The 16,866-nt window shown below is 36.5% G+C and overlaps 4 protein-coding genes, 1 non-coding gene and 1 pseudogene across 5 annotated transcripts; 4 read left to right on the top strand and 2 right to left on the bottom strand.

Annotated features, from left to right (window-relative positions):
• LOC125193166 (protein JINGUBANG-like) lies at positions 1–1,500 on the top strand. Its single transcript, XM_048090916.1, has one exon. It carries the CDS (start codon positions 162–164, stop codon positions 1,320–1,322), a length of 1,161 nt encoding a protein of 386 aa, XP_047946873.1. The 5' UTR covers positions 1–161; the 3' UTR covers positions 1,323–1,500.
• Positions 1,501–3,606: 2,106 nt separating this feature from the next.
• Positions 3,607–6,789, top strand: LOC125193003 (transmembrane protein 147-like). Its single transcript, XM_048090703.1, has 7 exons — positions 3,607–3,788; positions 4,347–4,416; positions 4,510–4,569; positions 5,028–5,142; positions 5,978–6,093; positions 6,194–6,318; positions 6,432–6,789. The coding sequence occupies exons 1-7, from the start codon at positions 3,712–3,714 to the stop codon at positions 6,553–6,555; spliced, it is 687 nt and encodes a 228-aa protein (XP_047946660.1). The 5' UTR covers positions 3,607–3,711; the 3' UTR covers positions 6,556–6,789.
• Positions 6,790–9,289: 2,500 nt separating this feature from the next.
• Positions 9,290–11,954, top strand: LOC125197265 (ent-kaurene oxidase-like). The gene is made up of 8 exons (XM_048095990.1): positions 9,290–9,504; positions 9,888–10,048; positions 10,184–10,345; positions 10,438–10,578; positions 10,656–10,910; positions 10,990–11,151; positions 11,240–11,434; positions 11,506–11,954. Exons 1-8 carry the CDS (start codon positions 9,354–9,356, stop codon positions 11,815–11,817), a joined length of 1,539 nt encoding a protein of 512 aa, XP_047951947.1. The 5' UTR covers positions 9,290–9,353; the 3' UTR covers positions 11,818–11,954.
• A 188-nt stretch (positions 11,955–12,142) lies between these two features.
• On the bottom strand, positions 12,143–12,339 carry LOC125197694. The gene has a single exon (XR_007172222.1). It is a non-coding gene; the product is annotated as a U2 spliceosomal RNA (small nuclear RNA).
• Positions 12,340–13,123: 784 nt separating this feature from the next.
• LOC125197696 lies at positions 13,124–13,292 on the bottom strand (annotated as a pseudogene).
• Positions 13,293–15,105: 1,813 nt separating this feature from the next.
• Positions 15,106–16,185, top strand: LOC125197266. Its single transcript, XM_048095991.1, has 2 exons — positions 15,106–15,323; positions 15,710–16,185. The coding sequence occupies exons 1-2, from the start codon at positions 15,155–15,157 to the stop codon at positions 15,979–15,981; spliced, it is 441 nt and encodes a 146-aa protein (XP_047951948.1). The 5' UTR covers positions 15,106–15,154; the 3' UTR covers positions 15,982–16,185.
• Positions 16,186–16,866: the final 681 nt, after the last annotated feature.

Below are 16,866 nucleotides of genomic sequence, written 5' to 3'. Positions count from 1 at the left end.
TGCTTACTTCTCCCGCTTATAATCCCTACAAATACTCCATTCTCCCTCCACTCTTCCCAAACACACTCCCCCTCTCTCTCTATTAAGTTAACTAGTTTGATTTTTCCAAGTAGTGACTAATATTCAAGAGCAATAATTTGTGAAAAATTGAGATTTAATCAATGGGAAGGCAAGCAGTCTTATTAGCAAACATGGACAATTACAAGACCTCCTCCTCCTCCAGCGACGGCGACGGCGACGACAGCTCCCCACTCATGATGTCCCCATGGAACCACGCCTCCCCCCTACCAAAACTCCCATGGCCCTCCTCCAATATCTCCACGCCGCCAGCCGCCCTGGTCGGAACCCTCCGCCGCAAGGAGGGCCACATATGCTCCCTCGCGGCCAAGGACGGCCTCCTCTACACCGGCTCCGACAGCAAGAACATCCACACGTGGCGAGGCATGAAGGAATCCAGCGCCTTCAAGTCCAGCAGCGGCTTCGTCAAGGCCATCGTCCTCTCCGCCGATAAAATCTTCACCGCCCACCAGGACGGCAGGATCCGCGTCTGGACGATCGATTCATCCGGTGGGACCCACAGGCAGATCGGCACGCTGCCTTCGTTCTTCGCCCTGGTCAAGGCCTCCATGCGGCCCAAGAACTACGTCCCCGTGGCCGCGAAGCGCAACCGCGCGGCGCTGTGGATCAAGCACGCCGACGCGGTGTCGTCGCTGAGCGTGTGCCAGGAGAGCGGCCTCCTCTACTCGGCCTCGTGGGACGGGACGTTTAAAGCGTGGCGAATCCGGGACTCCAAATGCGTGGAGTCCGTGGCGGCGCACGCCGACGCCGTCAACGCCGTGGCGGCGGGGGGCGCCGGGATGGTGTACACGGGCTCGGCGGACGGCGCGGTGAAGGTGTGGAGGAGGGAGGCGGCGGGGCGGCGGCACCGCCTGCTGCGGGCGCTGCTGCGGCAGGACAGCGCCGTGACGGCGCTGGCCGTGGGCGGAGGGGGCGCGGTGGTGTACTGCGGGTCGTCGGACGGGGTGGTGAACTTCTGGGAGGTGGAGAAGGAGGAGCTGACGCACGGCGGGGTGCTGAGGGGCCACGAGCTGGCGGTGCTGTGCCTGGCGGCGGCCGGGGACCTCGTGCTGAGTGGCTCGGCAGATAAGACGATATGCGTGTGGAGGAGGGAGAGGGGGGTGGAGCACACGCGCCTGACGGTGTTGGCGGGGCACGTGGGGCCGGTGAAGTGCCTCGCTGTGGAGGCGGAGGGCGGCGACGATGGGAAGTGGAGGGTTTATAGTGGTAGTCTTGATAATACGGTGAAGGTGTGGAGTGTGTAGTGTAAACATGAGCTCCCACTCACTTTTCCAAATTTGTGATAGTTTGGTGAATGTTTCATCTTAATGGCAAAGTGAATTAGATTGTGGACGTTCGTGATCTTAATATCCAATTTGTACATATGGAAAACATCACTCTTCATGGGTTCGAGTCGAATCGATTGCCGTTGGTAAATTATAATTATGATTACTAACTTGAATTGGTAATAACGTTTTCAAACGCTTCTGTATGTACTCCTAGTTCGGATCTCTATGTACCATTAAATTCGGTAGTTCAGACATATTGTCATGTGTCCATAATTTATATTATAATAATACTAATTGATATACTAAATTTTGGTTTGTGAGAGTAAATATCATGTCGTATAGTTCATTATCGAATATCTTTCAAAAATAGAATTTTATGAAATTAAAAAAAGGGTGATAAGTTATTGACCGATTTAGGTAAGCTACTCTAGTCAACTCTACAAACATTTAATGTTTAATAGTAGAGTTATGAAATTGTAAGTATGAATACGTCGTATGCACCTTACACGTATTAATGCAAGGCAAATACACAATAATGGTGATATGAAGTAAATAATTTATTAATAAATGCGTAAGGGATACTTCGAAGAGAGATATTTAATATGTTTAGGTTGAATTTTTTTAGAAAAGATACGAACTCTGCTGCGTGTGGATGTGAGAGTGATTCATTCATTGAATTAGTTCAAGTCTATCACTTTGTTACCAACTACTTATTGACTATTTATAGTTTTCAAAGAAATAATTAAAAACTTACATAAAATATTTGTGTGCGTACACGGGAGTTGCTATTTTTTGAAATCACTATAAAATAGGTAAATTAGCTAGCACCAAATTGCTCGTTAAATAAGAAAAATGCTCGATATTTCATTTGTTGTTTATTTACTGAGCACCAGTACATACTTGGTAAAATAGCAAAATTATCGAGCAAACGCAAGGGGAGGCGGACCTACGTTTAAGCATGTGTGATCCTTGGGACCCCATCAATTTATCTTACATGTATGATGGAACGCAAGTCCATTTGCTAGCTCAGTTGGTTACAGAAGTAGACTAGGAACCAAGATAGCACGAGACCGAATCCCTTAATTAGCCCTTAGTTTTGTAGATTTATTTTTCTATTTGAGAGTGACTTTCCATTTTAGTGGATAAACGGAAATAAAAAGATGAGACTATTTTTTGTAGATTGGGGAAAATGGGAAGATGAAACTATTTTTTGTGGACAGACAGAAATGTAAAGATATCACTTTTTTCTTGTGGACTGAAGGGTAGTTATTTGGAAACACCCCCCTCTCCCTAATTAAAATCTTGCGTCCGCCATTGAACGCGTGCATGAAAAAGAAATGACCATTCACGCATGTATTACCGAGCATCAACGTAATTAATTGGGGGTAATTACATATTTCATACAAAATGTTTTGCCTTGTTTCAATTTAGTACAAAAAGTATTAAGTTTACATATTTCATACAAAAAGTTACATTAGTATTTTAAGTTAATACATTCCGTCAAGTTCCTACTAACGCCATTACTTCCAATTACATTATAAATACAAAAAGTTTCATCAATGTTTCAAATGTGTACAAAAAATTTTAAATTAACACTTTCCATTAATTATTTCAAACACAATCACTTTTATTACTCACAAAAATGAAAACACATATACAAATTAGCGAATTGCATTTTATTGTCAAAACTTTCCAAGTAACAATGGAGAATAAAACTAAAAAGATACTATTGAATTTTTTTTGTAAAAATTAAATATTGACTTATTGACCTATTGGAAGCTCAAAATTAACCATTTTGTAAAGATGAAATATGGACTTATTTTATAGTGTTCTATAAAGAATACAATAAAAAATAGAGTTTATTGAGAGACATAATTTTTTTAAGCTACGATTAATTGCTGGAAGAATTAATATTGACGGTTATTTTTTTAAAGTGATTAATTGTAATAAATCTCTAATTATTCTTTTATTACGATGATAAGTTGGATAAATTATAAACTAATTAACGGTGTTTAAAATATTTAACGGAATGTATTAACTTAAAACACTAATGTAACTTTTTGTATGAAATATGTAAATTTAATACTTTTTGTACTAAATTGAAACAAATGCAAAACATTTTGTTTGTGATATACTATTTCCATCTAAACAGTAATGGACCATTAAAAGGTTTTATGAATACAATTGGGCCTATTATTCTAGAAAGCCCAACTCACCCATTAAATCATTTGGTCCAAAATAATCCGATGTAAACTATAGCTCTCTTCTCTGTGTCTCTCTCGAGGTGCACCGGAATTTCTTAACTATCGATCATCCAAGAGACTGTATTTTTGGAGATCTTTCTGGCGGAATTCCAGAGAAAAGCATGACAGTATTTCACTTCTTCAACTGTGCGATTCTCACTTTTGGCCCTCACGCCGTTTACTACTCCGCCACTCCCTTGTAAGCTCAATTCTTGTTTTTACTACTTCTCACTCTCTTCATCAGATCTCTTTCAATCAATGCTGCCCTTTTATTAAATTTGCTAACTTTTTAACCATGGAACTTCAGCTCGTGCCGTTATTATCCTGATTTCGTTTATTGGTTTTTGTACTAGTACATAAAGATATAGTTTTGGCATTATTTATTTAAGTGGAAAGATTAGGATTCGGTAAATGGTTGCATAATTGCATTCAGAATGTAAATGTAGTAGGAGATTATGCAATCAGCGCTCTAGGACTTCGAATTGTAGGAGTGATTGCTGGATTGCCAATAATATTGCCTAATTTATTGCTTTCCCCTTTAATGTTCTATAAAGTTAGGTTGTGGTAGCTGGAGAGGATGTTCTTAATCAGGCTGAGACCTACTTTTGCTCGTGTAATTTAAGCCCCAACCCTTGCAAAATTGTTTTCGGATATGTATTGATTTGTAGCCTTGAATGTTTCGAAAACTTGTTCATTTTCTCACAATTGTGTTGGGGAAAGTGTTTGGTCTATTATCTTGACCAGTTGTATCTTATAGATCCGAGTATGATACCATTGGTACTTCGATCAGAGCGGCTGGTGTTTACCTTGTGACTGCATTGGTGAAGGTTAGTCATTCAGATCGGAATGATTGAATGCCTCTTCATTGATGCTTCCTTGTAAGTAGTCGTGAACTCTTATTCATTGCATCTCTTTGGCAGCTTGTATGTCTTGCAACCTTTCTTAAGGTGTCTGAAAGCGACAGTTTCGACCCTTATCAGGTATTTCCTTCTCTTAGGATATTTTTGCAATTTATCTAATCTTGTCGATCCCATATATGGTATGAGGCTTTAAAGTATCGAAAAAGATAGTGTTCCGTGTTCACTGGAGTACTACATAATCTATATCTATTTATTGTAGAATGGTTTTTTGTATATCTTTTTTGTTGTTTGCAAATATGTTAATATTTAGATTGCATGAAGCTACACTATAATCATTTTAAAACACTTGAGTAGTGCCTTATCCATTTTTATGGCAATTCACTGAAATGAAACAAGTTTTGATAAACGATTTTCTTTTGGGAAATGACTTGTGTATTACCGAGGGTTTAGAGCCTTGGTTGTTTCTCTTGACTGTTAAAAAGAAAATTACTGATCATCACAGCAGATTATTCATTTCTTTAAAGTTTAAGATATCTAATTTGTTCCAATTTTTAAGTATGTTGTTCATTGTCTTTCAGGAATCGCTGAAAGCTTTGATTGGATTCATAGATGTTGCTGGGCTTTACTATGCCTTGACACAGTTAACCCATAGGAATATTTCTCAAAATCACAAATTCCAAGCTGTTGGACTTGGTTAGTGCAGTACTGGTTTCCTCTCTTAGTCATTATTATGATCCCCCGCACTTCCTCCTGGAATGCTGTAGTTCTTACAAGATAGTAATATGTATCAGTCATCTCAATTTTCTGGAAGTAAAAAAGTTTATTGGGAAAGGAAGATGTCCTTTGGCATGTGCTATTGAAACCCTTGGTCTCAGCTTTCCAAATGAAGCATTTATCTTTTGGAAGGGTAACATACATTTGGGCAACTCCTGTCCTTCAAAATGCTTTGGTCCTGGAAATGCAAGAAAGAATAACTTTTGAGATATTTCCGCTGTATAGTTATTGAATACTTACAAAGATTCTTAACCATCTGTATGCTTGTCACAAAATGGGTTGGAAACCAGTAAAATATTAGGAATTTATGTATTTTTGCTACTCCATAGTTGGCTTTAAGAGTTTCAAGCTATAAAAGGCATTCATTTCTGCTACTAATCCAGGCATTTAATGGTTCAATATGAACATAGTTTGGCTGATATCTTCCAGCCAAGACCTCTTTACCCACTTTGCCTTTCTCGCTCCACATCCTTTTATAAAAATTGGCTGTCTACATCATACACCCTGAGCTTGGTTTGGGGGAACTTTAATAATGCACAGAAGAAACCGGTCATGCACATTATATACAGAATTGTTTTCCATATTTGAGGTTTATGCATTTCAGCAGCTGTGTTGTTAACTTGCACTTTCATTGAACATTGAGGATTTTGTCGATCAAAGGAAAATAACAGTCGTTGATTACAGTGAAAATGATTTTTTTTTTACTTTGCTTGCTTCCCTTTGGCATTTAAGGCTCAGTTTGTTTTGTTGGCAGGTTGGGCTTTTGCTGACTCTGTCCTTCATCGGCTGGCACCTCTTTGGGTGGGTGCCAGAGGATTAGAATTCACGTGGGACTACATGTTGCAGGGTCTTGAAGCAAATGCTAATTTGGTAAAACAAGTTTATCATGGCATTAACTAGTTCATTCTCATATGTGTAATCTAAAAAAAGTTCTTATGCTTTGAATGTATTTCGATAATTGTGTTTCCAGGTGTTGAGTATCTCACTAGCTGCATTAGGCTCTCTCATGTGGCTCAGGAAAAACAAGCCCAAGACTTTGATTCCTATCATATATGCTTGTGCAGGAATAGTAGCAACAATGCCATCTATTACAAGGTGTGTTAGAATATGTTATCGTTTTGGCTGTTCTAGGAAGCATGTCACTTATTAGACGATCCAGCATTGACATGTTTTGAAATTTTGAGTGGGAATCAAATGCTGTGTTGCAGTTATCTGAAACTGGGCTTGGGGTGGCACTTCCCGAAGGTGGTAGGTTTCGAGCTGTTCACTTCACTGGCGATGGCTTTCGTTAGCTGGCAGTTATTTGCTGCCTGCCAGAGACCGTCTAACTGAGGATCATGACACATGTCTTGTTAAGGAACTGTTTCACTTCATCAATTTGAGGCTGCTGCTGTAGAATTTGTGGTAAAACTCAGCCTGTTTGAGAAACTCTCTCTCTCTCTCCTATACATATTGTAGCTGGATTTTGAATGGTGAGGACTGAGGGTAGCTGAACTATTCTTACCCATTGCTTAATTTACATTTTTGTAGAGTCCAGAATCTCTGGAATCTCTGTTTCTGTGTTAAGCCAAATTGGACCACATGACATATGCAATTCACAAGTCTATGATGGTAAGAAAAGTATGAATTGACAATTTGAGATTGAGATTAATTAATTTAGTTGGTAGATGAGTCGTACATAAATAAAATGATTGATTTTAGTTTCTGACATTAATTTTAGCATTTTTTTTATTGACGGCCCAAGCTTTAACTTAGTATTTTATAAAATCGAGGGAAATTCCAAAATGCATTGTATTTATACACCAATTTTAAAATTTATGTAACCAATTAAACCTACCATATACAAGAAGATAATTTTGCGATTGCAAATCAAAATCAAAATTCGCTGAAAGCGAAAGTTATTAAAAATTAAAAATTCAATACTATAATATTGGGCTTTTTATATCAAGAAGACGAAGAAAAGCAATTTAAAAGTTTGAAGAGGAATATTTAAATATGAAACATATTCGGATACATCGAAATCACAGATTGATTAAATTATCAGTTATCTTTTGCTAACGTACCTGCCATTATAAACGACAATCTTGAAGTCAGTTCTTTCCAATGAAGATAAACTATGAATATCATATTATTATCTTTTGCCTTTTTGAGACTCATTATTTAGCATAGAATCAGTGCAAAGAGATACCTTTCATAAAATAGGAGCAAAAAGACAAGATATACGTTAATCGGCCACCATGGTAAAAAGTAGAGCGTGCCTATCATCCAATGGTCGAGCTATAACGGTATTTTCGATTAATATTTTTGAAGTTTTATAATTTATAATAGTTTTTAGCTATTGTGATTTTCTAACCTTGAGTATTGTTTTCCCTTTTTGCAAATCGTGAACTAATTCGAATTCCTCCACAGTAGGGCACCTTTATGGCTCTCGATAATTCGCAGTAATCGTCTTTCTTGCATCACTCTATCTCACTTTAATTATTTATTATTTATATACATCTATCTCATTGTCTCTCGCAAAATATTATTGACAGAGTGTCATTGCCGCTTCACTGATGGTCTGCTCTTGCAACGTTAACCATTCTTCTACTAGCAGCCGTCGTTTGTATCTATAGTTTCTCTCGCTTATCTCTTAATTCTTTCTTTCTCATTATTCATGCATCTCCCAACCTTTTATTGTCAATACCACAGTTGCTTCCGCGTGATGCCAACATGAAAAAATATTTAACAAATTTATAACGCTAGACTCTATCTACTAACTCGCTAATGTATTGTATATTGAATAAAAGAAAACAATATATATTGTTTTGACATTTAAATCCAATATTCTCAATTACAATGTCAGCATTTAATTGTCCAGGTTAGTTAAAAATTTATTTGTTCGTTTGGATGCATAAATTGCTAGTTAGCTCAGCAGTTGACCAATTTGACACACATGCCTATCGAAATCGGCATATTTGACCATGAAAAAAGGATCTTCGGTTATCCATTCAAGACAAGAGTGAAAACAACAACTTTGCAATCATGTCTTTTTATCGCAAAAGATTTTCATGTTTTATAATGCTTTTTTCGAAAATCCCGAACCACTATTTTTTATCGATAATTCGAAATTTGGGACATTGGTGGAATTCAAACTTGAATGTGTTTCTCCATTTTCAGACGTAAACTCGATACATTTAGATGGTGTTCAGTTGCCATGACTAATTATCATGAGACTATCCATCTAGAATTAAGTTGTAGGATTATTTTAGTTGGAGGGGGGAAGCTATGACTAATTATCATAAGACTATTCCTCTAGAATTAAGTTGAGGGGGTCAATCTTATGAACCAAACATGATACTCCCTCTGTCCCACAAAGATTGTCTCATTTTGACCGGGCACTGATTTTAAGAAATGTAATAGAAAGTGAGTTGAAAAAGTTAGTGGAATGTGAGTCCTACTTTTATATATTAGTTTTATAATAAAATGTGAGTAGGAATGAGTTAGTGGAATATGGGGTCCACTATAAAACATGGTAAAAATTGAAATGGGACAAACTTTATGGGACGGACCGAAATAGAAAAATTGGACAATCTTTGTGGGACGGAGGGAGTATACATTTAATCATGAGATTAAATATTTATTTCCTCAAAATTGGACTAAAGTCTTCCCAACCGAACACCTTAATCTTTCGAAGACACCATTATATTTATTTCCCCAAAATCCTAGTAATTAATTATCATCTCTATATCGCATGACAGTAGTATTAAATGAATTGCCGCTCATTATTCACTTGAATATATACACTCATCAGTCATCACCAACAGTCCATTTCACTAAATTCAGACATATATCATGCCGAATTTTTGTATCACGAGATAATTGAGAAAAGTGTTAACTTTATGATATAATTAAATTTAATCAATTTTTTTTTTTTTGGTAATGAAATTTAATCATATTTTAGTGGATCGGACTAGAATTTGGCATGATTATTTGGCAATTTACTCTGATGTATTTATTGGGATGTAGTATTAATGTTGTTTGTTCATTTTTATATATGGAAACTGTCACCAAAACACTATAAAACTATGTGATATGACATGACCATGAAAAGCGATCATTTTGGATAAAACTTGGGTTCTAGAATAGTGATGAAGATGGATGGGATTTTGAGCTTTGAAGGAATGTGGTTTCAAACAGCAGCTGCCATTGTTGGTGTTGGGCTATCCACTCTCATTTTTATCATCACTAGATATGTACATGCTTCCAAGAAGACAACTTCTGGCCTCCCTTCTCCACCTGGTATTCTTCTACTTCTCTTCAACTTTGTTTCTTTTCTATTGAAGGTGTGTGGGTGTGCCTTTGACATGTTTGTAGACTTGATTGACTAAAATTTGATTGAATAGGACTGTTTGGTGATACATTTATGAAAAAAAATTCCAACTTTGATAGAAATGCTGATCAGATGCAAAGATTTATTTAAAATTTGTCAAAATGGGGGGAAAGATTAGGGTGAGAAATGCAGAAATCTTCTGGCTGTTTCTTGATTGTGTGTGATGAACAAGTGGCTTAAAGTTTAGCAAAGTCAATGGTTTGATTAAATCCTTTTGTGATAAGTTGGATTAGGCCAAGATTGGTCATGGCAAGACAAAGAAATATTGATGTATTTGATGGAAATGATGCAGAGATACCAGGGCTGCCTGTGTTAGGAAACCTGCTGCAAATGAAGGAGAAGAAACCACACAAGACTTTCGCGAAATGGGCTGACGAATATGGCCCTGTTTATTCAATCAGAACAGGTTCCATCAAACTTGTCGTCCTCAACTCCAGTGACGTCGCCAAGGAGGTGAGTCGCGTTTGCTTTTTGCATCTCTGTAATAAGCCAGAAAGGTTAAGACAGATTCCTCTTGTTAGTTAGTCTGAGCTGTTTTTTGTATAAGATGTTGTGTGGGATTTTTCAGTTATGTTTTGGTTTCTATAGGCGATGGTGACAAGATACTCATCGATCTCAACAAGAAAGATGTCTAATGCCATTAAGATCCTTGGTTGTGATAAAAGCATAGTTGCGTTGACTGATTACGGTGAATTTCATAGAACAGTTAAACGGCATATCCTCACTAGCACTTTGGGAACCAATGCTCAGGTACATATATACATGCTGCTTTACTAACCTTGAAAATGCTCAATCCCTATATACAGTACATTCTTAAATGTGTGATTTGTCTATCATTTCAGAGGCGGCACCAAATTCACCGGGATACCTTGTTAGGGAATGTTTTAGAGAAGTTCCAGGCTCATGAGAAAGAGAAGCCTCATGAAGCTATAGATTTCCGGGAAGTGTTCCACACCGAGCTTTTTGGATTGTCGCTTAAAGAGGTACTTGCATTCACTCTCTTGTTGTATCTCAAGTCATACTAAGACTGAGAATGGTGGAACCTTTGTGATGTCTACAGGCTCTTGGTGATGATGTGGAGTCTGTATATGTGGAGGAGCTAGGAACCAGTTTTTCAAAGAAAGATATGTACGAAATCTTGGTGGTCGACCCCATGAAAGGCGCCATTGAGGTTGATTGGAGAGACTTCTTCCCGTATCTAAAATGGATTCCTAATAAAAGCTTCGAGAGAAAAATTCAGCAAATGCATATGCGGAGGCAAGCTGCGATGACTGCTCTCATTAACCAACAGAAGAAACGAATTTCTAGTGGGAAGGTACATACATAGATAGAGCTAACTCTATTTGAGAACAATTCTCTACTAATATCGAATACTCGATCTTATTTATTGTCAGGAACGAAACTGTTACCTGGACTACTTGTTGGTAGAAGGAAACTCGTTAACTGAACAACAAATTCTGATGCTGTTGTGGGAAGTCATAATTGAATCATCCGACACTACTTTGGTGGCGACTGAATGGGCCTTGTATGAACTCGCCAAAGATCCTCAACGACAGGTGCAACACATTTTATTTAATCTAACATATCTACTGCTGTGAATGTCTCTATTTGCTACCTGCAATTTCATCCTTGTTGATTCAACAGGCTCGTCTCTTTGAGGAAATCCAAACTGTTTGTGGAACTGAGGAAGTAACGGAGACGAACTTGAGCCAACTTCCTTATCTGTCTGCTGTTTTCCAAGAAACTTTGCGAAAGCATAGCCCTGCTCCTATAGTTCCTCTGAGGTATGTTCATGAAGACACTCAAATAGGAGGCTACGACATCCCAGCAGGGACTGAGGTAATTGGTCTCATATTTATATCTACACTCTTTGCAATCTTGATTTAAGACATTGGTGGCTTCTTCTGCAGATTGCTATAAATTTGTACGGATGTAACATGAACAAAGATTCTTGGGAGAGTCCTGACGAGTGGAAGCCGGAGAGATTTCTTGATGAGAAATACGATACAAATGATCTATTCAAGACCATGGCCTTTGGAGGTGGGAAAAGGCAGTGTGCAGGTGCTCTCCAAGCCATGCTTATTTCTTGCACAGCCATTGGGAGATTGGTGCAGAAGTATGAATGGAGTCTCAAGGATGGTGAAGAAGAAAACGTCGATACGCTGGGTCTCACGACACACAGACTTCATCCCCTGCAAGCAATGATAAAGCCAAGAAACTGAGATTGTTGTCACTGGAGTTGAGTGATCATTATCAATTTATCATGTGGTTAGAAACTAGTAGTACTATGTTTTATTAAAGCATCAGCAGCTGCAAAACTCCATCTTATGTTACAAATATATAGTATGTTGTTTAGAAATTAAGTTGTTCCTTTCCAAACAGATTTTTATCTAGACTTTGACAACATACCCAATGCCTTGAATTGAGAGTTATTCATATAACTAAATTTTGTCCAAACATAAATCTAAATACTAGCATTCAAAGGTAATAGAATGAACTGACACTAAAAATCAAACACCAACACAAAGAAAAATTGAACTATTATTGGTGGGGAGTGCCAGGCCCGTGCAATAGTGCAACACATGGGCGACACACGAAGGCTCAAGTAGCAAGCTACTTTAACAAACCTTCCCCCTAAAAGAAATAAATTTAATATCGTGTGAGTCAATGACTCACATATCAGATATTAAACTGATAAGAACAGATACTACACTTGATCTTAGCCAAAAGGCCGAGAAAGGTATGAGCTTCTGCTTCTACTTACCTCCTTTGTTATACATGCTCTTAGAATCTAGTTTTCTATTCATACTCGATGTGGGATTTAAATTTATTGTGGTATAGAAGTAGAGCCTGCCATCCTATTGTAGAGTAACTGAGATAGTAGTATTTTTGAAGGTAGTTTTATTAGTTTTTTTATCCATTGTGATTATCATTTAAAGGTAAAGAGGTAGATGTGGTGAGAAAGGTCTCTGGAAGTCTAATTGTTCTCTCTTGAAGGACAATAGACAAGGCAAAGCACAAGTCTTTGTAGTTGAATCATGTTTAGCGGCGGCAATTTCTACTCATTCATGGATAGTGGATAATGGAGTCACTGATCATGTTAGTTTCGATTTCTGTGTGTTTCATGAAACAAGGAAACTGCATGAACGAGAGATATCTATCCGATTGAGTGATGGCAGTGCTTACAGTCAGATTCATGTATCTTTTATGTCCTGCAAACCTGCCTAATATCATAAAGGAGTAATGATAAAGCCAAGAAACTGAGATTGTCATCACTGGAGTTGAGTGAACATCAAAACTCCATCTTGATCCTTGCATATTTTTATCTTGAATTGACAACATACCCAATATTTTTAGAAAGACCAAGGCAAATAAATCAAGATTTAGTCGTAGCTTGAATTCAAAAAATTCGACTTTATCTAAACATTCAAACCAAATGCTGCCCTATTATTCATACAATCCAAAATAAACAAAAAGAAGAAATTTATTCGAATCAAACTCCAACTGAATAAAATAGTTATAACTGCTATTAGTTGGGTGCGCCAGGCCCAAAGGCTCAAGTAGCAAGCTACTTTAACGAACCTTCCCCCTCAAAAATAAATTTAATATTGTGTGAGTCGATGACTCACATATCAGATATTAAACTGATAAGAACAGATACTACACTTGATCTTAGCCAAAAGGCCGAGAAAGGTATGAGTTTCATCATCTACGTACCTCCTATTTTATACATGCCCTTAGAATCAAGGGTCTACTCAAACCGATGTGGGATTTCAAACACCAACTTCATGTACACCCAAGTATACACAACATACACATTAATTAAAATTTATTAGTCATGATTAATAAAATTTAATTATAGCGAATGTACCGTGACTCTTTAACGATGTTGAGTTTCTTCTAGTAATTAATTTGGTGGAAAGCAAAATGGAAAAATACATTGCCATTGGTAGACCGCAGTATACCAAAGTGCTATTTTGCAGCTGTTTTTACTGACTAGGAGGCTGCAAAGCATCATTTTATGATACTTATGGAGCATTATTACAAGCCCACCAATAAATTATAGTAATCATTGTAAATTTTCTTCAACTAAGAGCATCATTACATGTATTCTTCCCCAGTTAGTTTTCCTTCCACTAGCTGATATGCAACACGTTGTTAGTTGTTACAACGCTTTAAATATTCTAGTTGCCGTAACCTAAGTCGTATTTAAATGCTCAAAAATAGCCGACTATCGCAATTTAGGATTATGATTTAGTATTTGTTTGTTGTCTTGGTTTCATTTTTCTTTATTGTTTGGATTATATTGGCACAGTGATGCGGTGTACCATACCATTAACATTTTGACAAATGGAATAAATAGGGCCCACATGCCATATTAATTGGACACATTTGATAAACTAACGGTGCAATAAGAAACTTCCATTTGCTATTTTATAGAAACTCTGCTTGAATATGGAAAATTTCATATGAAATTAAAAATTCTATTTACTATTCCAATATATATAGATGTACATTGTTCTCATAATATAGTATTATACAACATATGTACTGAAGAGTGGAAGCCGGAGAGATCAATATACATCTATATATATTGGAATTGTATATACTACTTATGAGATCAATGTACATCTATGTATAATGGAATAGTATATAGAATAGTTAATTTCATATGAAATTTTGCCACATTCAAGCAGAGTTTCTATAAAATAAGCAAATGGACGTTTCTCATTGCACCGTTAGTTTATCAAATATGTGTCCAATTAATGTGGCATGTGCGCTCTATTTATTCCATTTGTCAAAAAGTTATCACTATGCCAACATGGTATAGAGGGATCATGGAATTTTTACTCTGCGACATAGACACATTTGCCATAGGAGATAGAGAGGAATCTAATATTATTGTGTGTTTTTATCGTTTGTTATCTTATACGAAGTTCTTTTGGATGCTATGTTCATTTTCATTGTTTAGAGGCTTTGAGCAGTTTTACATTGTAAAATAATGATACAATACGAGTGGCTAACACACAATATGTACACTGTTACAATGAAAAATAATGATACAATACCATTTATATTTTCATTATAAATAGTGGAAGCTATCTAAATAGTAAAAATATAGTATAAAATAATTTCTTTTTATTTACAATGAAGTTTTTTTATGAAAATATAAATAAAGATTCTATTGAGAAAACATAACAAAAATAAACTTTAAGTCGTTGTAGTAATTATTTTTTTCGCACTACCAGATTAAAAATTCTGAATCCATCACTATGCAATACAACCTTATTACGCCGAAGCATCAAGCAAGAAATTAAACAGGCAAAGTCAAATCATTCTGGAAGTTGACTTCAAAATAAATTGGTACTAATATTTTCTTCGTATGTAGAATGTGGATACCATAGAATTTTTGGTCATGTCGAAATTCAAATATGGAGTGATATGCAGTTTTTTCAACTTATAAATCGCCTATATAAACCCTTTTGTCAGCCACGTCCATTTCATTCATCAACAGATACAATTTTGATAAATAAATAATTCTAAGAATAATTAAAAGGGATGGCCTCAAATTTTGCATTAGCTGCTGTTCTATTTTTAATTTCATTCATGTTTGGTTGTGGCTCAGCTGCCACCGTCGTCGTAGGAGGCTCTGAGGGGTGGCGCTCCGGCTACAACTACACCGATTGGGCTCTCAAACACGGCACCTTCTACATCAACGATACTCTAGGTAATCCAACATTAGTCATTATATTATATAAAAGTATAACTCACGTTCTTGTCACTTGTTTCAAACAATATAGATATTCAAATAAAAAACTTTTTATCTCTATGTTTTGTCATCCCAGAATATTTATGATAGATGCACCTCTTGTTCGACGAATATAACATCATAGTTCGAATTCCATGGCGAACGATTTTTTTAATATAATCTACGTAAATACAATGAATTTATACGTTTAATTTAAGTTATAATGAAAAATGAAAAATTATACGTTTAGTATAGTTTTACTATAAGTTTGTACTACGAAAAAATAGTTTTCACGATAACTCAATTATGCATTTATCACTATGTTTTTTGTTCGTAATGATATATGTGTAACGATAATATATCAGTGTTCAAACATGTGGCGATGAATACGAGCAACGAGAGCGAGTCACATAGCGTATACTTGCTCCCGAATCTATACAGCTACGTGCAGTGCGATTTCAGCCGAGCACAGCTTCTGTCGAACCCGAGCCAAGTTGAAGAAAGCGCCGGCTTCTCGTACCAGCTAACACAGTGGCGGCCTCAGTATTTTGCAAGCGGAGAGGGTGACGGCAGTGCCGATTGCAACAAAGGGTTGATGAAGTTCGTCGCTGTTCCTCTTCCTCGCTGGTTCAATTAGATACACGTATTTTTCAATTGACTTCTATGAACTATAGTGATTCGTAGAAGAAATCAATAATTTGTAATACTTGCATATGCATATATGTGTGTGATAGTAAGAATAAAAGAGTGCCATATATCTTTGGTATGGGTATATAGTGCTATGTAATAAAACTAATTCCATAAATTTTATCATAAATCTCAGTCTTCCAGTTTCAGTTTACTAGTAGACTTTTTTTGGGGAACCTAATAGAAATTTTAATTAGTATGTAATTATATATTATAAACTTTGCAGCAAAATAAAATTTTAAAATAATACTATTACATATAATTATAACTATTCAAACTTTGTTCCACTATTAAAAAATTATAGTCCATCGATCTTAAAATCATACCTAAACATGATTAAATAAGACATATTGTAGTTAATGATTTACTTATTTTGAAAGTTGAGGGGGTACTGATTTATTACCTTAAGAAAATATGGAATGAATTAAAAAATAAAGCTTCATTTTCTTTTTCTTTTTGGTTTGATCATAGGTTTCTGAGGTGGTAATGGTGGAATCAGATTAATCTTCCTCAACTAGATTTGCAGATTAAAGCCGAAAGTCTCCCAGCGGATATGACCTCAAGATCACTACAGCTTCACGCTGCTATCTGCACTACCACCAATTGGTATAGTATTACATTTAGCTCTATTTAATATAGACATACTATGTGACAAATAATTCTTAACGAATAAAAAATCAAAATAAATAGTGTTTATGAATAAAAAATCAAAATGAAGATGTGAATAGATATGGAATGATGTATAGGAAGTTTCTTAACCGTAACTGTTATCCAATTAGTTAGCAAATGTAGTATCAGAAGTTTCCTCCTATTTCTCCAGCATAATAATGAGTAG

This window comes from Salvia hispanica, chromosome 6, assembly GCF_023119035.1.
Source record: "Salvia hispanica cultivar TCC Black 2014 chromosome 6, UniMelb_Shisp_WGS_1.0, whole genome shotgun sequence".
In the NCBI taxonomy this organism is placed as follows: Eukaryota; Viridiplantae; Streptophyta; class Magnoliopsida; order Lamiales; family Lamiaceae; genus Salvia; species Salvia hispanica.
This window is presented reverse-complemented; position numbering and strand designations above follow the sequence as displayed.

What these genes read in the sequence shown, in the direction of transcription:
- LOC125197265 (XM_048095990.1), top strand. Translation starts at nt 9,354, where the DNA reads ATGAAGATGGATGGGATTTTGAGCTTTGAAGGAATGTGGTTTCAAACA. An exon ending in CTTTGGGAACCAATGCTCAG is followed by an intron (nt 10,346 to 10,437) that starts GTACATATATAC and finishes CTATCATTTCAG; the next exon opens with AGGCGGCACCAAATTCACCG. An exon ending in TTGGATTGTCGCTTAAAGAG is followed by an intron (nt 10,579 to 10,655) that starts GTACTTGCATTC and finishes TGATGTCTACAG; the next exon opens with GCTCTTGGTGATGATGTGGA.
- LOC125193003 (XM_048090703.1), top strand. Translation starts at nt 3,712, where the DNA reads ATGACAGTATTTCACTTCTTCAACTGTGCGATTCTCACTTTTGGCCCT. An exon ending in TACTACTCCGCCACTCCCTT is followed by an intron (nt 3,789 to 4,346) that starts GTAAGCTCAATT and finishes TGTATCTTATAG; the next exon opens with ATCCGAGTATGATACCATTG. An exon ending in ACAATGCCATCTATTACAAG is followed by an intron (nt 6,319 to 6,431) that starts GTGTGTTAGAAT and finishes GCTGTGTTGCAG; the next exon opens with TTATCTGAAACTGGGCTTGG.
- LOC125193166 (XM_048090916.1), top strand. Translation starts at nt 162, where the DNA reads ATGGGAAGGCAAGCAGTCTTATTAGCAAACATGGACAATTACAAGACC.
- LOC125197266 (XM_048095991.1), top strand. Translation starts at nt 15,155, where the DNA reads ATGGCCTCAAATTTTGCATTAGCTGCTGTTCTATTTTTAATTTCATTC. An exon ending in CTACATCAACGATACTCTAG is followed by an intron (nt 15,324 to 15,709) that starts GTAATCCAACAT and finishes ATAATATATCAG; the next exon opens with TGTTCAAACATGTGGCGATG.